Raw genomic sequence first — 12986 nt, 5'->3', positions numbered from 1 at the left:
GGTAGGTTCTAGAGTGGATTTGTCCTTGTTGAGTAGGATACCCAACTTGTTGAATGTGCGCACTATTATGTGGACGTGATCGCGAACTTGTTCCTTGGTACGACCGCGTACCAGCCAGTCGTCTAGGTACGGGAACACCTGTATCCCTTGCCGACGAAGGTACGCTGCCACGACAGCCATACATTTCGTGAAGACCCGTGGGGCCGAAGATAGTCCGAAGGGAAGGACTGCAAATTGGTAGTGCACCCTGTTTACCACGAATCGGAGGAAGCGTCTGTGAGGCGGGAAAATAGCAATGTGAAAGTATGCGTCTTTCATGTCGAGGGCGGCAAACCAGTCTCCAGGATCGAGGGAAGGGATAATGGCCCCCAGAGAGACCATGCGGAACTTCAACTTTACTACGAATTTGTTGAGTCCGCGCAAGTCCAAGATGGGTCGCAGACCTCCTTTGGACTTGGGGATGAGGAAATAACGGGAATAGAATCCCCTGCCCCTTAATTCCACTGGAACCTCCTCTATGGCCCCCATAGCGAGGAGCGTAGAAACTTCCTGTATAAGAAGTTGCTCGTGAGAAGGGTCCCTGAAGAGGGACGGGGAAGGGGGGGAGGAGGGGGGGATAGAAGAAAACTGGATAGCGTATCCCCTCTCCACCGTGCGGAGGACCCAACGGTCCGAAGTTATAAGGGACCAAGCACGGTGGAAGTGGGAGAGGCGATCCCGAAAGGAGGGGGCTGGATCCTGGGGGATGACTGGGGCGCCGTCCTCGACCGCACCTTCAAAAGTTCTGCCTGGGGCCTGAAGGTGGTCGAGGTGGCCCCTGGTTCTGGCCGGGTTGAGGGCCGGTCCACCTTCTTCTACCACCTCGCCCTCGCCTCCGGGCCGAGTCCTGTCTCTGACGAGGCGGGGGGGGGTAGAAGCGCTGAGGTTGCGGCCTAAATGGCCTGCGCTGGGGGCCCACAACATGCATCCCCAGGGAGCGCATGATTGTTCTCGAGTCCTTGAGGCTCTGCAGGCGAGAGTCCGTCTTATCCGAGAACAATCCATGACCCTCAAAAGGCAGATCTTGTAGGGTTTGCTGCAGCTCCGGAGGCAAACCCGAAACCTGAAGCCAGGAGATCCTGCGCATAGCGATGCCCGAAGCCAGGGTCCTCGCCGCTGAGTCTGCAATGTCCAAGGAGGCCTGCAAGGAGGTCCGAGCCACCTTCTTGCCCTCCTCTACCATGGCTCCAAACTCTTCCCTGGACTCTTGGGGAATCAACTCCTTAAACTTCCCCATAGAGTTCCAGGAGTTGAAATTGTAGCGGCTCAGTAGCGCCTGTTGGTTCGCCGCTCTAAGTTGTAGCCCTCCGGCTGAGTAGACCTTACGGCCAAACAGGTCGAGCCGCTTAGCCTCTTTTGATTTAGGCGCTGCAGCCTGCTGGCCGTGGCGCTCTCGTGCATTCACTGATTCCACCACCAGTGAGCACGGTTGGGGGTGGGTATACAAGTACCCATAGTCCTTAGAGGGGACAAAGTATTTTCTTTCCACCCCTCTCGCTGTGGGTGGAATGGAGGCAGGAGTTTGCCATATCGTATCCGCATTCGATTGGATCGTGCGGATCAGAGGTAACGCCACCCTCGATGGGGCATCTGCTCCAAGGATGTTCACGATCGGGTCGTGCACCTCCACTATCTCCTCCGCCTGCAGGTCCATATTACGGGCCATCCTACGCAGGAGATCCTGGTGAGCCCGAAGATCTATCGGAGGGGGACCCGTGCATGAAGTGCCCGCCACTGCCTCGTCCGGAGAGGAGGAAGAGGATGCCTCCGGTGGTACCGGATCCAAGGGGGGGTCCTGATCCCCTTGCTCTTGGGCCGGGGCATCACCTGCACTTGGGTCCCTGGTGTCGGGTGGCGTGGACACCGAAGCCTCCATGCCTCCTGGCGGAGGCCGAGAGATGGTGGATTCTGGGGCCCTTCTAACCGAGTGACCCGAGCGAGAGGTCGATGGTATTGGAGCCCCTTGTTCTTGGTGGTATGCCCACGGGGTCCAAAACGACCAGTGAGATGGTCCATGAGATTGGTCCTCTGCCATCTCTTGCCAGTGGCCGAAATTTTGTTCATCGGCGCGCCCTTGAGGGGGGTATGCCGATCTCGACAGGTCCTCCGAGGAGCGAGACACCGATCTAGACGGCCATGGCGGTGCCGAGAGAGATGAAACCATCCCGGTGGGCTGCGGTGCCGCACGGTGCCGGTCCGGAGATGATCTATCTCTGCGCGGTGCCGGCGATCGGTGCCGGGACCGCGACCGGTGCCGATGACCTCGTCGGTGCCGGGAGTCGGATCTGGACCTCGACGAGGACCTGGAGTATGCCCGGTGCCGGGAGCGACCCCTCGACGTCGAGCGCCGACCGTAGCGGTGCCGAGAACTACGTCTCGACGTTGATCGGTGCCGACGATCATGTCGGTGCCGAGACGAAGAGCGGTGCCGCGAAGTAGATCTTGGCCGCGAGTACGACCGGTGCCGAGACGATATTCGGTGCCGGGACTGCGAGCGGCGTGGGGACCTGCTTCGGGACCTGGACCGGTGCCGAGGTTCCAGCCCTTGTGATGGCGGGCGCATCAAAGCAGGTTTCCCCCTCGACTGGACCGGGCGAGTCAACGGTGCAGTCGGTGCCGGTGGCTGAGGCGGTGCCGGCTCCGTGAGAGCTATTAAGTCTCTCGCCGCCGCGAAGGTCTCTGGAGTCGACGGGAGGCATTGTATCACCGCCGGCCTGGGGGGAGACGCTATTTGCACCGGACTCAACGGCCTCGGCGCCGGAGTCGACGGTGCCGGAGGCACCTGTTTTCGTTGCTCCACCGGTGGACGCGGCTCTACCCCCGACACTGGGGGAGCTGGCGTCTTCGGCACTGATGTCCCCGTCTTATGGGCTTTTTTATGCCCTGGGGATAAGGACCGGCGCCGAGGCACTTGCTGTGTCTGCGGTGCCGACGAGGTCCGGTGCCGGGGAGGCTTGTCTGACGCCACTCGCGTGGTCGTCGCAGCCGGTGCCGCCGGGGCACTGCGCACCGAGGTGCTAGGTGCCGGGGCCTTGCTCGTGGAAGGAGCGTCCGGGCTAAGAGCCGCCTCCATCAGAAGTTGCCTGAGCCGAAAGTCCCGCTCCTTCTTGGTTCTCGGACGAAAGGCCTTACAGATTTTACACTTGTCTGTCTGGTGTGACTCTCCCAGGCACTTCAGACAAGATTCGTGCGGGTCGCTCGTGGGCATAGGTTTAGCGCAGGAGGCGCACAGCTTGAAGCCGGGAGCGTTGGGCATGAGCCCGGCCCCGCGGCCGGGGGAGAAAGGGGGGAGACGACCCCCTTAACCCCCTGGACTATTTAGAACAACTTTAAAACTACTTAACTAACTTACAACAAACTCTAAGACTATAACTATAACTACAACTATGATACAACAAGAAAAGCTAGGGAAAGTGGAGAACAGCTAAGCAGCGCTCCACAGTTCCAACGACCGTCAGGGGCGGTAAGAAGGAACTGAGGGGGCGCCGGGTCGGCTGGGGTATATATTCAGCGCCATGAAGGCGCCACTCTAGGGGGCTCCACAGCCGACCCGCCGGTGTTGCTAGGGTAAAAATCTTCCGACGATCGTGCACGCGGCGCGCACACACCTAATGGAATGGATATGAGCAAGCACTCGAAGAAGAACATCAGATTTTTTTGTTTAAAAAGTTCTACTGGCTATTTCTCCAAAAGGGCCTGTCCCATAATATGAAAAAAATTAAATGTGAAGAACAGCTACTGTATAAACCCAATTAAAAGTTCTCATAATTTCCCCTTCATTTAGCTTCTGCATATCCCCTAATCTAAATTGCTACCATCTGGTGTTACTCTTTATGGAACACAATTCCCATCAGGCAAAGGTCATTCTATGTTTGAGGAGATGGGAAGAGAAAACTGATTGGGCAATGCAAGTCAGACTATAGTAATGGGAGAGAGAGAACAAAAGAACAGGTGGTGGAAGATATACAAGCTAAACGTGCTTTCATAAAGGCCTTATCTCATTCTCCCACTTCCCCAGGCCTCTTGCAATGAGACTATCCTCTAGCAAGAGAGATGAACTGAAATCCACTCATGCCTCTCCTGATCCTTAAGATGGTGACAAATATAATGCTTACATCCCTTTAAACACACAATACCACCTCCTAGCCACTACTATCTCTAGGCGCTAGAAACAGTATGATTTGAATCCTTCTCTCAAATAAATTCTCAGCTTCTTAAAGCTATATGCCACTATTTAATAATAATACTATATATACACACACATGCATGAGAACAGATGCCAGTATAAATATATATTCATTTTTAAAACTGTGCACCAAATTTTATACTCCTACAGCTCCTCTGATACAGTACCAGTATAAATGAAGTATATTGTCAGTACAGACTATTTGTACTACACTGAGTCCATAAAAAGACTTGATTTCAAGATTTCATCCACTTTACCAGGATTTTATAGGGTAAATACACATAGTAGTTTGTTTCATACACTTGTGTTCACAGCACACTACAGTGTGTAACAGTGGTTCTCAAACTTTTGTACTGGTGACCCCCTTTCACATAGCAAGCCTCTGAGTGCAACCCCCCCTTATAAATTAAAATCTCTTTTTTATACATTTAACACCATTATAAATGCTGGGAGCAAAGTGGGGTTTGGGTTGGAGGCAGACAGCTCAAGACCCCCGTGTAATAACCTTGCGACCCCGTGAGGGGTCCTGACCCCCAGTTTGAGAACCCCTGGATATTGGTCAGTATCTTAGAGAATCTGGTATTGTACCTGCAGAAGCATAGACAGCTTTCCAATATGTATGGCTTATTCTTGGATAGATAAAAACCTTTAATATATACACGCATTCTAAGTAAGCAAAATCTCAGATTGCATCAGTTTACAGCAATTCTCTCCATGTTCGGTCAACATAACAAGGGATATTCAAGTCAAAACCAACAGAACTATCATCTTCCCTCTTCTTTATATTATGCTTAAACCAACACTTTTCAAAATTCCACTCCTCCTTTTGCTCAAGGATTTTTCCTGATTACCATGATAATAAAAATATTGATACTTCATGCACCAAAACGAAGTTAGTAGATTTTTTCTTGAGGTAGTAACTTTAACAATTTTGTACCACTGATTTAAAGGCCAGCCTATTAAAACTTTAGGATTAAGTTAAAAATAGAATAAGGACACACATAACTTGAATGAAGCAGTAACAATGGTCAACCCACCAGTACCTCACTATAGTTGTTCATGCCATGGAATCATGCCAAAAATTAATATTGACACTAAACTTTAGAAAGATGGCTATTTAAAAACAAGAAATGAGACTGATCACCCCATGCCAAAAATGACAGCAGAAACAAGTGTTCAGAGATAACTGTCAAAAATAATTAGAAACAATAAATGTCTGCTGTATCAGGAAAGACTGAAAATATTGGGACTGTTTAGAGAAAAGACGGAGGTAGACCAAGTAATGAATGATATGGAGAAGATGTATCAGACACTCCAAGCTACCCTCTTCTCTCTCTACAAGAACAAGGAGCTTTTCAATTAAACTGAACGACAGCAAATTTAAAATGGGTAAAAGGAAATATATTTACCAGAACGCATAATTAATATATATTGCCACATGATGTTGAGGCCAAGAGTTTAGCAGATTTCAAAAAAGGATTTACATGGCAAAAGAGGCCAAGAACATTAGATAGGATTAAAACCCTTACGCTTCAGGCCATACGCCAACTGCAAACTGAGTTAAAATGAAAACACCCCTATGAAAAGTTTCCATAATTGTCCACTGTATGGTTTCTTGCAATTTCCTCTTAAAGCATCAGGTTTGATCAGTGCCAGGGACAAGTTACTGGAGTGGATAGGCCACTGGTCTGATCCATGACGCAGTTTCCTCTACTGTAGTGTTCTACCCTAATTCTGTGTATGAAATTCCGCAGCAATATCCTAGGTGTAATGACACATTTCTCTTACTTATTCAAAAAATTAACTGTGTGTCAATAAGCTTTGTTTTTAATTCTCTCAGAGAACTTTGATGTACTACTTTAAGGTAACTCACAATGTGTGTGGATGAACATGCCTCAGATGGCAGTCAGGAAGAAAAAAAATTTAAAATAATGCCAAAAGGAAAACAAGGGCAATGGATCCTTTCGGTTTCCTTCACCCTCTCAGCACTGTAGCTATTCAAACCTTGCTGGCAAATACCCACACACAGAGATAACTTACAGAGAACTCTGACATTAATGAATCATAAACCCAGATTATTTCTTCCAAACTCTCCACAATTGAGGGGAAGGTCCTTCGTAACGAAAAGAAAGAAAAGGCTGAGCCTAGAATGAACATTGTAGAAATGCAAACAATTTTTAAAGTTATTTAGCAAAGGAAATTTGGTAGCTGAGTGAATAAGTGAATTCCCAGGGAATAAGATCTATTTTAGAAATGTGTAGGTTTAAGGCACCCCATAGTGGGGTCTCTAACTTGTTTTTGGATCCAAACAAAATGTTGAAAGTCTTTTAGCAACCATGGCCAGTTAACCACATTTCCCCTCTGCCAGTGATATAAGATGGCAGATGGCTGTGTTCCTTTAACCAGCACCGTATTGTTTGAGTGCAGGCCTTCCTCCCAGTTCCATGTAGTAGAGTCCACCACGCTGTGCTGCCCCGAGTGCTATTGATGCTTCTCTGAACACGTGTCCTTTTAGCAGTCGATCACTTCCCTAGGCACCATGAGATAGCTGCCCTAATTGTCCCAAAATTAACATAAATATGGTGTAGCTGGTAGGTGTGGATGCACAAAGGTGGTTGTGATGGCAGCACTAAACCATATTTCTTGGTATCTTAAGTGATCATGTCCACTTTCTGGTCACAAAATTATAGCTAAAAAACTTGTTATGTGGACAGTTCCCGTTTGCTACAGACAATGCTGAAGCCTCAGTTCTGTTTCCATCCACAGTTATGACTGATAAACACAAACACTTTAAAACAAATAGGAAGTTACTGAAGAAACTGATTTATACCAAGATGTACAATGTGAAAAATAAACTGTCAATATGGAAAATTAAAGCACATTTGATACAAAAATGCCAATGCAGTTTTTTTTAATTGAAGCTTCTTTTTAAAAATGGGTTACTATTCTTTATTAAATGGCTGATCAAACATCTCTGATGTGTACAAGGTAGTATCTATCAAAGAGGCTTCCACATACTAAACCATTCTATTTATGGTTGGACTATTAAGAGCTCTAATATCTATTTAGCCGGTATTCTAAGAATATTAATAAATCTCCCAATTATAAATATTCCCCTTTGAGAATATGAGCCTCTTCAGTCAATTAAGAAGTATAATCAGATTAAAAGCAGATGGAGAAGTAACAAGTCCACCTCCACCCCGATATAACGCTGTCCTCGGGAGCCAAAAATTTTTACCGCATTATAGGTGAAATCACATTATATTGAACTTGCTTTGATCCGCCGGAGGGCGCAGCCCACCCGGAGCACTGCTTTACCGCGTAATATTTGAATTCGTGTTATATCAGGCCGCGTTATATCGGGGTAGAGGTGTACTATATTTTGATTTTGTCCTAAATTAAACTACATTTTATCCTATAAGTGCTGATATGGTGCAAAATTTACTATTTTTACAAAAGCTGCTTTGTCAACATGTTAAATTTAATTCTTGTTGCAGGAATATGACAGAAGGACATTCAAATGTAAGTTAGTATATCTCCCTTCTTCAATATATAACCAAGACATTTTTTTTTTTTTAACAGAAATTATGCAATAATAATGCTCATTAATATGTCTCAGCAGTTGACAATCAAGGAAACTTTTCGTTGATCTGCACTAGGGTAAGAGCGTATAAAAAGGAAACAGAGATATCGACAGAAGTCTCATTACCACACCTGACCCACTTTTTGTGGTCTTGTTATACTCTAAAAGTTGTGAAATCAAAATGAGAAATTTAGTGTTAAAGTCTGAAATACAATAGCTCCAAAGTAGGAAAAAAAATATTCTAAAATTATCTGAAAATGTTTTGAGTGTTCTTCACAGTGAAAATTAAATGACAACTGAGAGACTTGCAGAGTTTCTAATCTAGACACTTGGCATTGCGGAGATTTTCAAAAACCAAGTTCTGAGGCATTAAAGAAAAAGTTAGGGCCTTTTAAGGAAGTTTATAAATAAATAGTTCTATTTTTTACCAATTCTAATTAAAGTAAAACATTAATGCCGGGAGGAAAATTGCATTTGCAAATGTAAATATCTGTTCTATTCAGGAAGAAGCTAGCTCTAAAGTTTAAATGATTTGCACCGATGTTTAATAAACTCTCAGATCAGACTTCCTTCCTAATGCATATTCATGATCCATCCAGCTGCATTCACAATGAACTGATTAACAGTATGGAAACGGACAGAAGGATATCACAAAAGGAGAATAAAAGCACAGCATAAGCTATTCTTACTACCCGCCCCTCCTCCAAGTATTTTACCCTTTGTGTTGCTTTACTCCTTACCATGCCCTCGAAGCCAACTCTGTAAAGATTTTTAGCGCCATTGTCCCATAGAACATATGCTGCACTGTGTGGGCTTGATGCACTCCAGTCCTGGATTTCAGTTACCTATTGAGTTTAAAAATAGAAAAATAGGTTACAAAAGTTTAGCAACATATTTTGAACTTTAAACTTCCTCCACCACTTCTACCTATAGTTAAAAGCATGATACAGCAGGGTTTACTGAAGCTTTTTTTTTTTTTTAAAACCAGAACTCCAGTTCCCCAATGCCATTTTATCATTTTCTACCAACAACGTTCATACACCTTAATTAATGCTATCCCTAGGAAATAAACATCCAGATTGCCACTTCCATAAGATACATATTTTTCAAGTAAACCGGTTTAAAAATGGAAGAGAAGTACAAAATGAAATTTACTGGTTTACAATGTTTTTACAAGAAAAAAACCTTTCACTAAAAATACCAAAAATGGCAACAATTTATTCTCAGAACTTGTTTTTGTTTTAAGCTAGTTTGGTTACATCAGGCTGGTGGCCTACAGGTAGAAGTCTGTATTATATGACCCAATTTTAATTCTAATCCCAGTCTTTAAATACCAGGACAGAAGGGGACTGAAGATGAAAATATTGGGTCTCTGTATTTTTTCTTTGCATTTCTGAAATCTGATGCCATGTACAAATGCAACTCTGAAGAGGTATCCATAACACAAACATCTTTATGAATGTATTGTCTCTCCCAACACTTATCCAAAAGCCTCTCTCACTATTTGCTGTCTCCCTCTTTTCTTACCGTAGACCCCATCCTGAAAATATTTGTTCCTGTGCTTTACTTTAAGCATGAAAATAGTCCCACTGGTTAAAGTTAAGTGAACAAGTGTTTGCAGGAGAAAGACCTAAAGTGCGTGAGCTCTTCAGAGCAGTAATGCCATCTTTGTTTTGTAACATGCCATAGTAATATATGGTGCTATGTGATTAAGTCACTCATCTCCAAATGTGTTACCATGGCTACAACACCCATGATTACTACCACTGAAAAAAAGAAATATTTCTATTTTTCAGGTTTCATGGAGGAAACGGTGAAAATGACTATTCAGTATTTAATTAAATTCCCATTTATTGCTTTTAAGTTCCTCTGTGTAGATCTTCCATATATCAATAACAGATTTATTGTAAATTGTTTTAATAAATAGGAAAATGTAATGGAAAAAACACAAAAATTGTCAGGGAGATATTGCCTCAATGTGCCGTATCTGAAACTCCTTTTAACTTATGTTTTAAAAATTGGATTTCAAGTTTGTTGTTTCCCTTTAGTAATCACCGGATCCCAAAATGGCTAACTCCAGATTGTATACAGATTTTTCATAATACCAGAATACACAGTAACTATGCTTGCACAGCAAAATAATTTATTTAAATTATGTTTAGACTGCAAAATAAATTTGATTCAATGCATCAATTCACTAAAACAATAAAAGTTATTCTCATTTTCTATAATCTCTCTTTTATGTATGTTAAAGAAATTATACTATGCCTTACTTTCTGTTTAAAATCCACATTTATATCAAGTTCTTCTGGGCATATAATTAATTCTCCTGCATGTTTTCTACAGTTTTTGTTTCCTATAGCAGGGTGGGCAAACTTTTTGGCCTGAGGGCTACATCTGGGTGGGGAAATTGCATGCAGGGCCATGAATGTAGGGCTGGGGCAGGGGGTTGGGGTGCGGGAGGGAGTGTGGGCGGGGGTGCGGTGTGCAGGAAGCAGCTCAGGGCAAGGGGTTGGGGCAGAGGAGGGGTGCGGGGTGTACAAGGGGGCTCAGGGAAGGGGGTTGGGTGCAGGAGGGGATGCAGAGTGCGGGAGGGGGTTCAGGGCAGGAGGTTGAGGTGCAGGAAGGGTGCGACAGAGGGTTGGGGTGCAGGATGGGGGCTCAGGGCAGGGAGTTGGGGTGCAGGGTGCAGGAGGGGTTCAGGGTTCGGGCTCTGGCCCGGTCAGGCTCCCTGCCTGCCTGCCCTGGCCCTGCACCACTCCCGGAAGCAGCCAGCACCACATTCCTGAGGCCCCTGGAGGAGGGTGGGGGGGGGGGGACAGAGGGCTCCGTGCACTGCCCTCGCCTGCTGGTACCTCCCCCAAAGCTCCCATTGGCCGCAATTCCCTGTTCCCAGCCAATGGGAGCTGCGGGGGGCGGTGCCTGCAGGCGAGAGCAGCACACGGAGCCCTTTGCCCACAGCTCCCTGAGGGGCCGCAGGCACATGGTGCCGGCCGCTTCCGGGAGCAGGGTGGGGCCCGCAGCACCACGGGGTGGCAATCCCGCAGGCTGTAGTTTGTCCACCCCTGTCCTAGAGTCATGATTTGCCAATTAACAGAACTGCATCTGATTTTATATTAAGTGCTAACATGCTGAAGAGCTCTTTATTTCAAGACATCAGGCTAACACACAAAACTATTTAATGAACAAGTCAGTAATGTAGTACCTTCAAATAAAGAACTTCCAGAATTGTCTAAACTCCAAAAAAACCCAAATCTAATAAAACTGGAAGAGCCCCCAAAATAATAGATCACAAAGTAGAAACCTGTTAAGTAAGCACTTAAATTTTAAAATAACCTGCTGAGCCAGCGATATACAGAACAACTTGTTTTCTCTGATAGCAGTGAAGAGAAAGCAAAATCCCCTGTTATGAAGGTTGATTGAGTAGGTATGTCTGAGCATGTTAGTTTATACATGAACTCCTGAATGGTCCTAAAGCTCACCCAAAATATTTATTTTTATGAACATTCCAAAAACAGGGAATTGAGATAATCTGCAAGTCTCGTATTTTCAATTTTGATCATTTAAGCTCAAGACTACATTCTATAAGAGTGGTTCTCAAACTTTTGTACCGGAGATCCCTTTCACACAGCAAGCCTCTGAGTGCAACACCCTCCACCCCCTTATAAATTAAAACACTTTTTAAAATATTTAGCACTATTATAAATGCTGGAGATGAAGCGGGGTTTGGGATAGAGGCTGTAGCTCGCAACCCCCCATGTAATAACCTCATGACCCCTTCAGGGGTCATGCCCCCCAGTTTGAGAATGCCTGTTCTATTATAACTTACAGCAGTATAAGTGGTACCCATTTTAAAACAAACACTTTAATGGTAAACAACGTTTATGTTTCACAAGTTTATAGCGACATAATCTAAGCACTTGTTACCCATAAGTAATATGTGATGTATTTTCTTATTTAAACCATTTTCGCTTTTACCTTCCCCCTACGTCCATTGCCACCATCTTGATCTTCCCATTGCCAATCAACTCCTCGTACCACCCTGGCACCTGCAAAGATTCCTCTTGCTGTAATTTTCTTTGATTTACGACGAGACTCTAACAGCACCCTAAAGTTAAAAATCAAATGACAAGTTAATAAAAGCAATACACAAAAGGTCCTGAAATGGAGCATTTAACCAGTACATAACATTACTGAACATTAAAAGATCCTACAAAATTAAAAGAACTAGGAAATGCAGGGTTAAGTGAGTAAGTTCATCTTTATGAGAAAGCTCAGCACACTATTGAAAATTCAGCATTCTGAAAAGTCACATGGTGAAAAACTCTTCTTTCATGTCTAAATTTTACTTTTTTGCAATTAATATTTTAAGTAATATTAAGATAGAAATCCAATTATCTCCAGGGTTCCTGATAATATATTTTATTGTTTTGACAATATGATGCTAACACCTACATACGGGTATTATCAGATATTGTTAAGGTCAATAAAGCAGCATGCAAACTCATTTATAAACAATGTATTTTTGCCCCGTCAGCAAATTTCAAGATCTACGTAAATCTGTATTTTCCCCTAATTCTGTATTGTCTTTTTATTCTGGCAGTTATTGTGACACCCTGGCACCCCCATATTCATCACAGTCATAGAATTATGGTATGTTTTGTACAAAGTATACCTTGTGGGGTATCATTCTAAAAGTCTTGATCTGTTGAATGTTAATATTCTGTTGGATTGTATGTGCTATCGTATGTGAAGTTATGAAGTTTTGCTATGTGTGTGTTACTGAAAGATGTTGTGAAGTTGGAAGCACCCACAACAAGCCTTGCAGGTACAACAATGAAGAAGCTAGACAGAGCTAATGGCACATAAACAAAGACAACGGCCATGGAAAAGACTTGTCCTCACCAGGGGATGCTTCAGACAGCCTATGGCTAATGGCTGCCATGACTCATCAAGCATGCACGGGCATGTGACCAGACCACATGATACTGAACTCCATTTTGATACCTGTATTTTTCCACAAACTGGGCTGGGAACTTGGCTTGGAACAAAAGGGGTTCCCGCCTTATGGAAGAAACTATAAAAGGAGGAAGTGACATCACCAAGAGGCCTCACTCCCTCTACAACTCAATACCTGGAAACACCTGAGAAACGAAGAAGTGCTGGACCCAGGCTGGA

At 44.6% G+C, this 12986-nt stretch overlaps 1 protein-coding gene across 4 annotated transcripts in view; it reads right to left on the bottom strand.

Moving 5' to 3' along the window:
• Positions 1-12986, bottom strand: part of MIB1 (MIB E3 ubiquitin protein ligase 1) — a 127100-nt gene that overhangs the window by 103109 nt on the left and 11005 nt on the right. For all 4 annotated transcript variants that reach the window (XR_006175525.2, XR_006175526.2, XM_008178664.4 and 1 more), the window contains exons 3-4: positions 11787-11916; positions 8549-8653 (exon numbers count right to left, since the gene is read on the bottom strand). Coding sequence is in view for 2 of the 4 variants with exons in the window: in XM_008178664.4 (XP_008176886.1) it covers positions 8549-8653; positions 11787-11916 (235 nt within the window). In the remaining 2 variants the exon portion in view is untranslated. The remainder of the gene's footprint in view (positions 1-8548; positions 8654-11786; positions 11917-12986) is intronic.

This window comes from Chrysemys picta, chromosome 2, assembly GCF_011386835.1.
Source record: "Chrysemys picta bellii isolate R12L10 chromosome 2, ASM1138683v2, whole genome shotgun sequence".
Classification (NCBI taxonomy): Eukaryota; Metazoa; Chordata; order Testudines; family Emydidae; genus Chrysemys; species Chrysemys picta.
The sequence above is the reverse complement of the archived record's forward strand: the minus strand, read 5'-3'. Positions and strand labels throughout refer to the sequence as shown.